The 16,457-nt window shown below is 36.5% G+C and overlaps 1 protein-coding gene across 2 annotated transcripts in view; it reads right to left on the bottom strand.

Annotated features, from left to right (window-relative positions):
• The window catches only part of HBS1L (HBS1 like translational GTPase), a 93,949-nt gene that overhangs the window by 39,120 nt on the left and 38,372 nt on the right, over positions 1-16,457 (bottom strand). For both annotated transcript variants that reach the window (XM_005551902.3, XM_005551901.3), the window contains one exon: positions 557-665. In XM_005551902.3, the coding sequence (XP_005551959.1) occupies positions 557-665 (109 nt within the window). The remainder of the gene's footprint in view (positions 1-556; positions 666-16,457) is intronic.

Below are 16,457 nucleotides of genomic sequence, written 5' to 3' on the forward strand. Positions count from 1 at the left end.
AGAGACTGTGATAAGCACAAACAAGTGCTACCAAGGTATGCTTTATTTCCATTTTTCACTACTTGTTTCAAATTCTAGGTATGTTTCATATCGTATGTCTTTGCTACAATGGTCCAATTTATTCAATACAAAAATCCAAAAGAGTTTAAAAATATTTCAGTTATTAAAAAATTTAATTAATGATTCCATGATTCGGGACTCACTCCGAAATCTGGTTATCTCCGCCACCTAGTGGTATAAGAATTCCCTATCTCACAGTGCTAGGTTTCACAAAATCATAGGTTTTTTTTACGTTAAAGTAGCTATAAAATATTTATGTGAGAAAACTGACAGTGAGGTAGAGTAAGTAATACACACAACATAAGGCCAGAATCAAGCCTAATTTCTCATTTTGTCTCTTTGTACTATGTTGCGCTGAGGATATATGATACTTCAATGCTAATGATATATGATGCAAAATTGAAACAGTCTCTTTCTTACAGACTAATAGGAGGCAATACTGATTTCAAAAACGTGGGGGTGGGAGTGGGGATGAGGGGGCTACTCAAAGTCTTACCCAGGCACTTCAAATCCCATAGTTTGCTTCTTTCCAGATACAGTCATTTTAGCAACTTTTGGCACAATTTCAGATTCACTTCGCGATGTCTGGGAATCTACTGGTTTTCCTAATTAAGGAGTAAAATATAAAAGGCCAATTAATTTATTTAGTAATATACAGAAATCTATTACGTATTATTCTAAATTATAGATTATAACTTTCACAGAATAAATGCCTTTATAAACACATAATCTTGTCTCTAAAAAATTTAGTAAGATATTAATGCTGAAAGAAAATCTGTCACTTTAATCTAGGAAATCCCCTATTGTCAGGACTCTCCTATGCTTAACCTCCACCAAATCTCTTCCTAATTTTGAACTGACTGTTAAGTTTCAGTATTAAGAGGTCACAAGGTAGTTTCTGCACTGAGCCTTGTTCTGACATTATACCTAGACCCTATACCTCCCTTTCCTACCACACCCTTTCACAATACTAAAATTGTTTGGTCAGTTAGCAGATGGCTAAACTATTTTTAATCCTGTGAGATTTACGAACTGATGAACAAGTTGAGAGTCCACTGAATTGTGCTGGAATATAGCTTATATTTTACTTGCACACAACACTAGACTTACTAAAATACTGGTATCTATAAAGAATCTGGGGAAAGAGGTTAATGTAGAAAACTGAATTAAGAACATGGGGGAATTAGTCAGGCATGGTGGCACGTGCCTGTAGTCCCAGCTACTCGAGAGGCTAAGGTGGGATGATGAGTTGAGCCCAGGAGTTTAAGGTTGTAGTGAGCTATGATAATGCCACTGCACTCCAGCCTGGGTGACAAAGCAAGGCTCCGTCTCAAAAACAAGAAAAAAGGCTGGGCATTTTTACAGGCTCATGCCTGTAATCCCAGAACTTTGGGAGCCAAGGTGGGCAGATCACGAGGTTAGGAGTTCGAGACTAGCCTGACCAAAATGGTGAAACCTGTCTCTACTAAAATTACAAAAATTAGCTGGGCACGGTGGTGCATGCCTGTAATCCCAGCTACTCAGAAGGTTGAGGCAGGAGAATCGCTTGAATCCAGGAGGCGGAGGTTGCAGTGAGCCAAGATTGCACCACTGCACTCCAGCCTAGGCAACAGAGTGAGACTCTGTCTCCATAAATAAATACATAAATAAACAAACAAATAAATAAAATTAAAAATAGAGGAATGGAGGAGAACAAATTATGAGCTAGATCAAAGGCTTTTTTTTGCATTTGATCCCTACATAATTCATTGAACTTTTGAAAATGTGTCTTTATAATTTTCAGAAAAAATACCATCAGGATTGGATCCACATAAAACTATAGAAACTGCATGTGCTACATTGGTAAATACATATACAGAAACCACTAACAATATAAGAAAAGATAAGTTAATGTATAAAATTCATTCAAAATGTTTGCTATTTGCCTATATACACCAGGCACTATGCTGGAAATGCAATGGTGAAGAGCAGACGTAACACTTGCTCTAAGAGAGATTACATTCTAGTGGGGAAAACATACTAAATGGTTAAAAAAAAAAGAGTACAATTAAAATCGTTATTAGTGTTATAAAGAATCCATATATGGTGCCATAAAATTTGATGATAGGGCACATGACTTAGAGAGCTTCTCTGGGAAAGTGAGAATTGAAGCTATGATGGGGAAAATGAATATAAATTATAATAACTAGCACAGAAAGAAAGAGCATTCCAAGCAGAAAGAGAGGCTTGTATAATGGCGCTTCTGTAGGAGGAAGCACAGTTCCTCAGAGGGAGTAAGAGCAGAAGGGAGCTACATGAAGCTGGAGAGATGGGCAGGGCCAGAGAGTGTAGGACCTTTAGGTCATACCAAAGATCCTAATGCTTGCTCTAACAGAGGCAGAAGTTACCAAAATGAGGTAAACAAAAGAGAGGGGAAGGGGAAAGGGAGAGGAGGATGAAGTAAAGGGACATCTGAAAACAGTTTAGGGAAAATTTTGAAATTGAGACATATTAGGAATTTGGACCTAATATTTGAGAGTTCCAAATGACAATGAACGTTAAATAGGCAATTGAACATGTTGGTTGACCTCAAAGGAGAGGTCTGAGCTGCATCAACACATAATTGGTAATTGAAGACATAGATACAGGCGAGACCACCGAGAGAGAGCACAGAGCAAGAAGAGAAGTGGTCCTAAGAGGCCTTGGAAGAACTCTAGCATTTAATGCCAAGATAACGGACAATACACCTACAAAAAGGTGAAGGAGAGCCAGGGAGGGTGGTGCCAAGGAAGCTAAGGGAAGAGAGTGTTTGATGGAGTTGGCATCACCAGGATCTGGGGCTCTGGGCCAGTCAACCGAATGAAGACTGAAAACATTCACTGGTGACATGATCACTTTAGATAAAAGTCATTGGTAGAGTTAGCAAGAGTCATTTGAAAAAAGTGAGAAAGTAAAAGCCAAACTAGGTTAAAAAATATAAGGTGAAAAATGAAGGCATGTTCACTACTTCTCATCTGTAATTTCAAAATCCAAAAGCATTGAAATATTAAAGTTTTGGGTTTTATTATTTTAATAACTCATTTGGAAGCAAAATCTAACATGGACTGATATGAAGCTATTTATTGATAGCACTTATTGATCCTATTGAAAGTGACAGCCACACACTTCAGGGCAGAAATGGCAATGTGTCTGATTACAGGGAACTGCTCCACAATTCACTGGGGCTATTATACTACAGATGGTATGTACATGCTAACGTTTTCCTAATCCAAAATATTCCAAATTCTAAATCAAATCAGGTCCCAAGAGCTTTAGATAGGGATTGCATATGTATGAAAATGATTCTCTTAAAAAGTTTGTCTGAAAAGGGAATAATATGGCAGAAGAGCAATAGAAAGGGGAAATGGGATCAAGCTGACAGGAAAGATTAAATGGAGAAGGTTTAGTTGAATAAATTACGAAGAGATCATCAATACTTTAGAATTTCTAAGAAGGTAGAATGAGATGAAATCCAAAGTACAGGTAGAAACTGAGCTGAGACAGGAGAAACGCTATTTTATTTCAATAGAAGGCAGCTTTGCATGTTTAGGAACTGGAAAATGAAAATTCCTAATGGATGATTTCTATTTTCTCCGTAATACAGCACCTAATTATGCTCTGGGACCACCCAAGGAAAGTAAAAAGATTTGCAAAGTGAATAAGGTTTTCAATAACTGCTGTGCAAAAACAGAGTAAGCTGAACACTTAAAAAATAAAAGGAACTGTTGGATAGTATTGAGGGCCCATTTAAGATTTGTGATAATGAATTTATGGTGGAATCTATCTGCCTTTGTGTGACTTTCTCTAGCAATGTTCAGCCATTAATGAAAAAGGCACAGAGAAGACACTAACTGCTTCATTAAGAGTTAAGGATCTATCCAACAGGTATAAGAAGAAATTATATGGCACTGAAATTACAAATAATGAAATCTAAGCTGATTTTTAAAAAATAAATAAAATGACAAAGGAAGAGTCCTGATGCACTAGGAGAAAGCAGAGGGGTCTGTAAGTAAAGAAGGAGAAGAAATCTTAGTAAATTTCTGATGAGAGGTGAAGCTCACTGGAAATAAGATAGTCAAAGAACTGAAAATCCAGTGTTGGACTTGGTGGTACAGATGGGTCATGAGCGGTGATCATGAAGAGCTTAGGGAGAGAAGAAAAGAGTAAGCCAGCTGCCAAAGTCTCCCATGAGTAAGGAGAAGTGACCGTGAGGCTGTTCACTAGATGACAGCAGTAAGGACTGACAGAAGGCTGGCTCAGCTAAAGACAGTAACTTCAAAAGAACAGAAATCAAGGGGGGAAGATGATAACAGAATAATGATGGAAAGGAAGGAAAGAGAACAAAGTTACCTTCCAGAGCCTGAGGTTTAAGAGGCTATAAATGAAGTAAAGCAAGGAGTAGAAAAAAACACTAGGAAAATAGATTGAGAATTACAGAAGGATTGGCTTTGCATGAAAAAGCAGTTCCTGAAGTTACAGCCAAAGTAAAGGGTAGTGAGAGGTGAGTGAGGAGATAAGGAAGGAGGATACTTAAGAGCATGATGATGATGACGATGATGAGGTGTGGTTATGTGCATGCATGTGTGCTAGGAACAAGGAGACATCCTGACAGATTAAAACAAGGAAAAGTGGCATGGGGGATTCTGGCCTCTGTCAAAAGGAGGGAAAAAAAACCATAGAGCATGAAAATGTCTCAATCCAGTCTTTACAACACTAATTCCAACTTCCTGTTATAGTTCATCTTAGTATCTTCCAACCATTTTGCACGTAAAAAATTTCTTGTCCCACTTAACATATTTAGTGCACTGAAATATGGAAATTTTGGCTTTTAAAAAAGTAGGTGGGTCATACAATGGCATAAAAGGTTCTAAGCACACAAAAAAATTGCAATGTGATCCTGTAATATTTCTGGGGATACAATAAATATCATAATACTTTTCTTTTTGTGACTTTTCTATAGAACATCAAACTTGTGATGTAGCATTTCAAAAATGCAGTTATTTAAGTGAAAGTCTAGTATGGATTTGAATACCACCCCATTAAAGCAGTGGTTCTTAAATCTTTATTTTCAGTCAGGTACCCCTTTTAAAAACTAACAAAAACCATGGGGCATTCTTCATAGAAAAATGTACCATACATATAAAATTTTGCAGGCTATTTCAAGGACATTAATAAGTCCAACTCTAGAACTTTTGAGAGATAACCATGGCTAAGGCTATTTTGGAAATATATTAATTTAAATTAATAATGTTCTCCATAGTCAAGGATAAAAACATACATTCAGTAAATTATCCACTAAGCTGTTCTTAACAGCAAGGTGATATACTTCTACTTACTCAATCACATTACAAAGTCCCCCTCATGGCTAGCACCATTCTGGAAGGCAGGCAAACTCTACTGATATAGGTCAGAAAGGAACTCATAACTAAAATAACCAGTCACAGATCAATAAGAGATAAATATATATAATCAAATCCATCATATTTTTTAAAATGTAAAATGTTTACTGTGTTCTCTCATCTTCCCCAAACAACTGGAAATTCATTCACCACTTAACAATCCCAAGAAATTGAACACTAAATTTTCAGTAAGTCCCAAAATATGACAGTAAGAAATAAGTACTGGATGAAAAAACAGGAAGCATTGATTCTAGTCCCTGCCCTACCACTAATTAGCTGTCACCTATGGCTTAAGCAGTTCATTTAATTTCACTAGCTTCAGTTTCCTCCAAACTTTTCCATGAAGTACGTAAAATTTCCATTTCCTATTAAGAGGTGAATTAAACCACTAAGACGTCCTTTAAATCAACTAGCCCATTATGAGATAAAAGTAAAATGCACCATTCCAAAGAAAGATCATCAATGTCCTCCCCTAAGCCTCACAAAACCCACCCACCAAATCATGATCACCCAAAAGATACATATTCTGAAAACTCTCATATTCATCATTAGTGTTCTGTCTCTAGAATAGAGAAGAACTGATCATTTGTTAGGTAGAGTTTTCATTCAGACAGAAATAATAGCCACCCAGCTGAAGGGCTACCCAACTGATCAAGTCTAATCTTATTTTATAGACGAAGAAACAAGGGACAAATAAGTGACCTTAGTGGCAGAGCTTGCACTTAAACCAAATTACCTCATTGCCTGTCCAGTTGACCTCTCTCATATTCCAGCCACCTCTACAGCAAAACATAATTAGAAACTGCCTCCTCTGTCCCTAGTGGTTACCCCTTGAGAAGCTGCTTTCCCCAGGGCTCTCCTGGTTCCTTCCTGGGGCTAAGATCTAAATAAGAGTCTAGGTTTTCTCTTGACCATGAAATGATATAGGTCTCTTGCCCTGAAGATGCTTTTTTTCCAATGTATATTCATTTATGAAGGATGCAAAGGTAGATCTCTCTCACATCACACAACTGATACAGACTCGCTGAATTTAATGAAACCCTCTGCTTGCATATCCCCAATTTATGCTCTTCTGAATCATTCCTTTGGTCTTTAAGCACACTCATTATCAGAATACTAGCTGTCAGGGGTCAGGAAATGCCTTATACACGTTCACATAGTACACAGCACATGACACAGTGCTCTGCCTGTAACAAGTCACCAATAAATACAGTTTAATGATTAATCCTTAAGGGTTTAAATTGTGAAACTATAAGGTGACCTCTACTGTCTTTATAAGTTATCTTAGATGGCAATAACCTCCTCAATTTACTCTCTTTACTTACTCCTTGCATTTAATACCAGCTACCTCCCAAAGTTGAGATATAAATTCTAGAAAGTCAACATGGCACTCTCATATGCTCTTCAGCCAGGTGCTTTACATGGTCTTTTACCTTTACACAACCATGCAGAATAGGTATAATTACTCCTACATTTCTTTAGAGAAACTGGGGTTCAGACAGGCTGATCTGCCAGAGGCCATAAAACTGTGGCCTGTGACATAGCTAAATTAAAAAAAAAAAAAGATACGAATTACCTAGTGCTATTATCAAAAAGCGTATTCTACACTATTCTGAGAGACAAGTTATAAAAGTTGTTAAGCTGAGCTGTAGAGGCAATAAGCAAGAGAAATTCAAAATATGTACCTGAGTAATTCTAGAAGGCTTAGCAAATGAAATGAGATTTGACTTGACTCAAAAGTAATAAAGAGGAGGCAAAAAAAAAAAAAATGAGAAAAGGCATATGCAGGGGTCAGTGGGGCAAAAATTCTAAATGTGGGCACTCATCAATAAACTTTTAAAGACTATATGGCTAAAGTTTTGAAAAAATGGCTTTTTTGCAAAAAAAAAAGATCTTTTGTAGATTTATGTTCATGGACTCCTTTTCTCATTTAATAAGTAGAAAGTAAAACAGAAGTAGTATTAAATATTCTTTGGAAGGGTAAGTAGTAAAACTGTTTAGAAATGAGGAAAGCCAAATTAAGATTATGAAAGAGAAAAACCATAGAAATGTATATGTGATGATTTCTCCATAAAATATTCTGCTGTGTCTCATCATTCTATAATTCCTCACCTTTTCCAAGCCATTATAAGGCATTCCCTAAGCTTCAGCCCTAGGATCCTATTTACAATCTACAGATATCTTTTATACACCAGGGCAACCAATCCTACTAGTCTACTATGGCTAGAAATCTAAGGCTCGGCCATCAGACAATTCACAGAACTTGAGCCTTGACCTAGTCATCAGATATTTCAGAGACTGAGTTTACCCCATCTGAAAAATGTACCCCCACCTCACCATGATATAATACATATCATATACATACAAGCATTTAAGACATTCTCATACCAAACTAAAAAATCAGACCTTTATTCTATAAAATTATTTTATTGTTTCTATAGTAATATCCCGGGAAGAAAACACTTACGTAATGGCTAAAGTTTGTTATCAGTACATGTTTACTGATAATTTTTGGTTTTACTGGCTATTTCTGTACCTACTAGCTTCTTTTAGTTTTAAAATCATTTTAGGTGATAATAGGATCAAGAAATACTACAATAAATATGTATCTCACCACAGATAAATAGTATCACAAAGTACCTTACCTTGGCTTGAACTCAGTGTTTTTTATTTGCTTAAGTGTCATGCAGATAAGTTTCAAGAGTACATAACAAATTAAGAATGATCTGGTAGAACAAGTCCAATGGGACTATTTTGGGGGGAAAAAATGCCAGGTTGATGTTGAAGTTCCTCTGGAAGAGTAAATGTGAAAGAATGACCAATAAAATAAACTAAGAATAATAACAGGGAAGTTGAACTACCAGATATCAAGATACCAGATATCTAATGCAATGAATTAGAGTAGGGCATCTGCAAATAATCCAATTAGTAGAAATATATTTACATGAATGTTATATATAGGAATTAACAGGAATTAAATATATGGAAAAAATATATAGGAATGTATACATTATATGTAGTTATAAATAGAAATTCAGTATATGCAGAAGTGTTTCAAATCAATGGGAAAAGGATGAGTTATTCAACACATTATACTGGGAACACTGGCCAATTCATTTGGAGGAAAGGCTCTATCATATATACAGCATATCATATAAATTCCTTATCGATTAATGATATGAACGTAAAGCAAAGAGAAAAACACAAAAATATGTGTATAATTACTTCAGGTACAGATGTACAAATCTGTTATAAAAATTTCTGCCTGACTAGGCGTGGTGGCTCACGCCTACAAATCCCAGCACTTTGGGAGGCCAACGTGGGAGGATCACTTAAGGCCAGGAGTTCAAAACTGGCCTGTGCAAAAAGCAAGGCCTTGTCTCCACACACACAAAAAAAATTTTAATTCGCTGGGCATAGTGGCATGCACCTGTAGTCCTAGCTACTCAGGAAGTTGAGATGGGAGGATCGATTGAGCCCAGGAGTTTGAGGCTGCTGTGAGCTATGATTGTGCTAATGAACTCTAGCCTGAACAACAGAGTGAGGCATTGTCTCATTAAAAAAGTTTCTCCCTGATTAAAGATACCACAAGTGAGCATAAAATATGTGAGGAAAATACATGCAAGGGGTTAGTTAATATATACAATAAAGAGTTCCTGGCCAGGCATGGTGGCTCACACCTGTAATCCCAGCATTTTGGAAGGGTGAGGCGGGTGGATCACCTGAGGTCAGGAGTTTGAGACCAGTCTGGCCAACATTATGAAATCCCATCTCTACTAAAAAATGCAAAAATTAGCCAGACGTGGTGGCATGCACCTGTAATCTAGCTACTCGGGAGGCTGAGGCAGAAGAATCACTTGAACCCAGGAGGCAGAGGTTGCAGTGAGCCAAGATTGTGCCATTGTACTCCAGCCTGGGCGACAAGAGCGAAAGTAGTCTAAAAAAAAAAAAAGAAAGAAAAAAAATAAAGAGTTCCTACAAACTAGTGAGAAAAAACTCCTCAGAAAAAGAAAGTGAGCAATAAATAAGCCAGGTCAATAAACACAAGTCAGAGGTGTGGCAGAGGAAAGGGAAAAAAAAAATGTTGCTATGTACACCATACTTCTGAGAATATGGCCTATAGAAACATTAACACTAATGTGCAACAGTATATGAATGAGATTGTTCACTGTGTTACCATACGTAATGACAAAAAATTGTAGATGTATATAAGGGAACGGCTTTGATGTATCTAAACAATGGAATAGTACGCTACAGATACAGAATTAGAAGACCTACATGTATGAAAAGATCACTATGACACATGAAGTAGAAAAAGCAACTGAAATATAATATAGCAATGGTCCTATATCATACCACTATGTGACTGGCATTAAAAAGTGCACACTTTTTAAAGTGATTACTTCTAGGGAGTGATAGTAGGAAAGAGAGGAGTTGACTTTTCAATTCAAACTTTATATACTTCTATGCTACAATGACTATATATTATTTTTATAATAAAAATGACTCATGCCTCTAGTATCTGCTATGGTGTCTCTGCTTTCTATCTCTTGCTCCCCAAACCATGTTCTACTTCTGTCCACTAGGGTTTTCATCATCTCACCTGCTAAAATATACTCCATAGCTCTGTACAGAAAAAATCTACTTGTACATTTAGTCTTTAACATGACCACAATTTACCCTTCAAGATCCATCTCTTCCTTGCAACTCCCATAAACAGACTGAGAACCCCTGACATAAACACTCTTGTTTTCTCCCATGCATGGCCATGGCTCATCTATTTCCATGTTTCATGCAAAAGCCACTACTTTCATGAAAATTATACTTTAATTTTATTGTGCTAAGATTTGTGATTATTAATAGAAGGAAGCCATAGCTTCTTGTGTAATACATGAATCACAGAGGCCAACTTCAGCAATGTATGATGAAAGACTCTTAGATTCATTTCACAAAGATTTACTGAGAGCCTCTGAGGTAATTACCAACAGAATAAAGTACATATAAAGTTACATGAATACTTTTCATGCCCTCACAGGGGAATCCCAACAAGTTTTCCACACCAAATGCCTCCAATTCACCAGCCAGTTAGGTTGGTAGATAAGACATGGACTCTGCAGCAACACAACCTGAGTGTGAAGCCAGGCCTTGCCACTGCATGACTTCAAGTGAATCACTTAACTTTTCTCTATGCCTAGTTTCCTCGTCCATTAAATAATAGTATCTGCCTAACAGAGATGTTAGAAGAATTGAGAATTAAATGAGCCAATACATGTAAAGTACTTAGAGAAATGACTGGCACATATGAAATACCTAATGCTTCATACAACTAACAGAAAGCACATAGTCCGTGGGTCTCTGACAGTCACCAAAATGCCAACTTCCTCTTTTTCTCATGTGATACCAGGACATTTACAGACACAAATTACTCTCTGGCTATCACATATTCATTCATGAAGGGAAGGCCGAGAAATGCCAACTGTGTGACACTGTGCTAGGTACAGAAATAAACAGATCCAAGAATGTGGTGAGACATAAGCTTAGAAAAGCAGGCAACTCATTTAGGACTACGTCTAATGTTTCACTTGATCTTGAAACACAAGAGCCACTGAAGGAATTTAAGCATTGGAGATACATATCATACTTTTAAAACTTACTCTGACCTCAGAATAGAAAATGGATTGTGGAGGCAAGATTGAAAGGAAAGCAGTTAGAAGACTGTTGTACAAATACATGTAAGAAATTCTATGAAGTGATCTATGAGCAATGGAGATAGACAAAGGAATATTTAAACGATATTACTTTAAAAGATATTACAGTCAGTCCTTCATATCCTTGGGTTCTGCATCCATGGATTCAACCAAACACAAATTGAAAATACTGGAAAAACTTTAAGAATACAGTATTTAACTACTATTTACATAGCATTTGGTATCCACATTACTTATAATCTAGATTCCTTTTCATGTAATGGTACTTTTAAAAAAGTAATCTAGAGATGATTTAAAAGTATACAGGAAGATATGCATAAGTTATATGCAAATACAATGACATTCTATATCAGGTATTTAAGCATCAGCAGATGGTTGACGGGGGGCGGGTAGCAGAGCCAAAACCCAAGGAAACGAGACAAGTGTACAAGGTAAACTCATGAATCCTGGATATCTGAATGAATGGAGGAGATGAGAGAAAGGACAGTCCTCAGATTTTCTGCCAAGAAAGAAAGGGTAGATGGTGATGCCATGAACAAACAGGAAATACCTTCCAGGAAACTAAGAGAAGTCTGCTGGTCAGAATCTTATTTCTCTTACTCCTTTCATTCAGTACAAAATTACAACAGTCCATAGAGGAACTCTGCTTCCTCCTCCTAAGTAGAAACTGTCACCAAAAATTTTATTTTATTAAAGACTGCCTAGACATGATCTTGGATCTTTAGAGCTTTTCAGGTTAAATTACAGCATGTTCTTGGCACTGAGGACACAAAGATGAGTGACAGACTATTTTCAGATAGCTTTCATTCTAACAGATGTGATGAACAGCACGATAAGATGAAAAGAAAAAAGAGACAGAGAAATTAAGATAAGTTTCTAGGAGACCACAACCACTGTGACTGCAGCTGAACAAGTACTATAGCACCGGAAATGAGTAAGAAGGAACAGACATGAGAGTCAATACATTAATAGAACATGAAAATTAATTAAATCTTAGGAAGGCAAAACACAGGAACCTAAATGACTGCTATGACTCTAACCTAGACACTGTTCATGAATATAGACACATTTGGTCAGACATTCCTTCAAGACATACAGATAGAGGCCAGGTGCAGTGGTTCACGCCTATAATCCCACTTTGGGAGACTGAGGTGGGCAGATCACCTGAGCCCAGGAGTTCAAGACCAGCCTGGGTAACATGGAGAAACTGTCTCTACAAAAAAAAAAACACACACACACACACACAAGAATTAGCTGGGCGTAGCGGTACACACCTGTAGTCCCAAGTATTCGGGAGGCTGAGTAAGATGGATCGCTTGAGCCCAGGAGGTGGAAGTTGCAGTGAGCCAAGATCATGCCACTGTACTCCAGCCTAGGCGACAGAGCAAGACTCTGTCTCAAAAAATCAAATAAACAAAAAATAACCCAGACATACAGATAGAAATCCATAGAAAACAGCTGGATAATCAGTTTTACAGGAATGCTAAACAACATTAAAACACATGAAGATTCAAGACCTAGATAGCTTATAGAAAAAGAAGAATGAGAAGGCAGCCAATGAAGCAACACTAATACTCAAAAGAGAGGGAGGCTGAAAACAAGTATCTACCTTCCTCATAGAATCCTTACATAGAATTGAGATTCACATATCATACAATTTGAGAGTCATATGTTAGAGGTCATTTGATCTTGTCCATCATTTTACAGATGAAAATTTAAGTGAGTTTCCAAAAGTTCACATGGCTGATTAGTGGAGTTTTCACTCTGGTGTTCTCTAGGTTGCTTCCAAGGCACCCTCCCCTTTCCACTCTCTGTCCTCTAAATCTTCTCAGAACCTCATGGAAGTGGTGTTCCCAAGGTAACTGAAGCAGGGTGATTTTGAAGTTGAATGTATACAAAAACTGCCAACCAAGTGCCTCTAAATATACATACACACACAAAATACACACACACATTTATTTATTTTTCTTGGGGGACGGAGTCTCGTTCTGTTGCCCAGGCTGGAGTGCAATGGCACGATCTTGGCTCACTGCAACCTCTGCCTTCCGGGTTCAAGCAATTCTGTTGCCTCAGCCTCCCCAGTAGCTGGGATTACAGGCACATGCCATCACACCCAGCTACGTTTTTTGTATTTTAGTACATACGGGGTTTCACTGTGTTGCCCAGGCTGGTGTTGAACTCCTGAGCTCAAGCAATCCACCCAACTTGGGCTCCCAAAGTGCTGGGATTACAGGCATGAGCTACTGCGCCCAGCCTTTTTTTTTTTTTTTTTTTTTAAATGGCGTCTTGTTCTGTTGCCCAAGCTATAGTGCAGTGGCACGATCTCAGCTCACTGCAACCTCCGCCTCCTGGGTTCAAGAGATTCTCCTGCATCAGCCTCCCGAGTAGCTGGGGATTACAAGTGCCTGCCACCATGACCAGCTAATTTTTCTATTTTTAGAAGAGATGGGGTTTTGCCATGTTAGCCAGGCTGGTCTTGAACTCCTGACCTCAGGTGATCCGCCCACCTTGGCCTCCCAAAGTGCTGGGATTACAGGCCTCAGTCATCGTGCCCAGCCCCTTTAAAAATATTAATGCTTTGTCCAGATCACGATTTTGTGAGTTTAAGTGAGGTTAACCATCATTAACATCTACTCAGATACTTCTGAGTAAGAGTTAATGTTAAAACCAATTATTCTGATTAGGTTTAATGTTTGCATTTCAGAATGTCCTAATACACAGTTAAAGCCTACTAGTTAGATCATTTTCTGCTTAACAAAGAGAAAGTTTCTGTTTACTACAATTTTAACTTCCAATGGGAAACCGGAAGGCTAGGCTATTCTTCCTTTGGCAATAAACACCTGGATACTGTTCTCTTAACACTCCGTGAACGGTGATTTGGGGAGGTGAGAAAGGTATATTTAGCCTCTAAAGTGTATATCACAACATAATCCTATCAACTTTAGGTCACACATGATAATCTCAAATTGCTAAAAATAATAGCTCCAGACCAAAATGACGTAACTTGCATATCAAGACTTTATTGCATATTCTCGTGTAGCATATACTGTTTTCTGTCTATCTTGTAAAATATATAGTGCCTTACCTCTTCAACTAAACTAAGAGCTCCAGAAGTTTGTTTTCTGATGTATTTTACAACATCCAGTCCAGTGCATGGTACATACTAGGCACTCAAATATTTAATAAAATTATTTATTTATGAAAAAATGGAACATACTCTCTAACCCAGTGATTCTCAGCTTGGGAGGAACAGGTACATCAAAATAATAGGGACATCCTTGCTCCTCCCCCTTTTAAAAACCACTGTCACTAGGAGACACTGATCCTGACAAGTGTTCTCTCACGTGTCATGGGTCAGAAAAAAAGATTTAGAACTATTCATCTAGTATAAAACTAATTTTATAGATAGAGAAGTCGGGCTTACGTAAATTAAACAATTTGTTCACACTCATTTAACATTACTTGCAAATTATAATCACCTAACCTATTGTTGACTGGTTTCAGGTTCCTAACTAAAAAGACATTTGAAGACCTGCCTCAAATCAGAAAATCAGATGACCTTTTAGGGTTTATGCCCTTATAATCCTAATCATTCCCCCATAGAAATAGATCATTTATCTCTAAATGACATCAAATGCAAGATGTTTGAACATTTTAATACTATCATCTACATAAAATAGGGTACTAGTTAATGAAAACTCTTGCCTAGGGATAATGTTCTTAAATGCAATCCAAACCATCAAGTTGGGTTTCTTTCTTCACATAAAATCCTCAACTGAATGTGAGAAATATTACAAGGGAGAATTTCTAAAAGTAAACTTGTGGCATTAAGTAATTTCAATTTTAATTAGTATCTATAAAGATGTGAAACACTAATGTAGAACACTAGTTTTCGTTTTAAATTTAAAATGCCTTTATAACTTTTAATCAATATTTTGAAAGTATTCTGAATCAAACTGAGATGTAAAAATTTATTCCACATTTTAAAATATATAAAGAAAAGGAGGAAAATATAGGCTACAGAAATGTATGTATAATATAACCTTAACATATAGAAATGCATAGAAAAAAACTGAAAAAATAAAGCAAAGATAAATTATGCTATCTCAAGGTAAGAAAATTATGAGTGACTTCCCTTTTATTACATTAATATATTACTTTGACATTGTGAAAAGGTGATTTGAAAGATTTCAAAAAGGGGAATTTTTTTTTTATATTTATATGGCTTAGAAATATTCAAAACAAATTCACAACAGACTTTTAATGTGAGATAAATTCACAATTTAAAGTCATTCAGATCAAAATGCCTTGGTGAAAACAATACTCAAGCTTATTTTAAAAAAAACAAACAAACCAAAAAAAAAAACTGAGGTTTTCCAGATAAGTACACTTTTGCCATCAATCGATATTATTCCTATAAATGTTTCAATGTGCCAGTACATACAGATACATGTACACACACACAAAAATTAAGATTTTCAAAATTTCAAAGAAACCAGTGTTAAATTTCCAATGAAAAAAACACTACTTAAAATATGAAATCATTTCACTGAATCTGACTAAACATTTAAATTCTAGTTACTAGATGTACATTCAGAAAGTACCCCACCTAGGCTATAGAGAATAAACCACTTCCTTCAATAGCACTGTTGCACTGATTGTGATTTATTTGTTATGAATTACTTTCCCACTTTAAAGCAGCTTTATAGCATAACTTGTGTCATCAAATCCATTATAAAGCATCCATCTCCTATCACAATAGAAGAAAACAACCTAAAAGATGCACTAAGCCTAGATTTCAATTTTATGTAAATAGCACTGAACCAGCAATTGTTTAAAACAAAGACATTTAAACGAACAAATTCAACCTACATATTAGATTGGATTATATACCTTGAGGTAGTATATGCAAAATTTATAATCTAATACATGCAATGAATTTAAATTATATTATGACCACTCTATAGCACTAAGAATTCTTATTACTAATAATTTTCCTTCAAAAAGATTTATATTTTATTTGAAAATATTACTGTGACTGAAAATTTTGTTGGACTAGAAATAGGACAGCCTACAAAACGAAGCCTTTTTACTTTACAGAATGAAATAGTATACTACCTTTAAAAAAAACAAGGAAAAAAACCTACACTAAACAAATACATTGGTGTTTTTTAACATTCTGTCCTAGGACTTCTCTTTCATTTATCCCAAACTCTCTGAGAGATCTCATTTATATCCCTATCCCTGGAACTATCTACCCTTAAGTCTCTCC

The sequence above is a fragment of the Macaca fascicularis genome, chromosome 4 (genome assembly GCF_037993035.2).
Source record: "Macaca fascicularis isolate 582-1 chromosome 4, T2T-MFA8v1.1".
Lineage (NCBI taxonomy): Eukaryota > Metazoa > Chordata > Mammalia > Primates > Cercopithecidae > Macaca > Macaca fascicularis.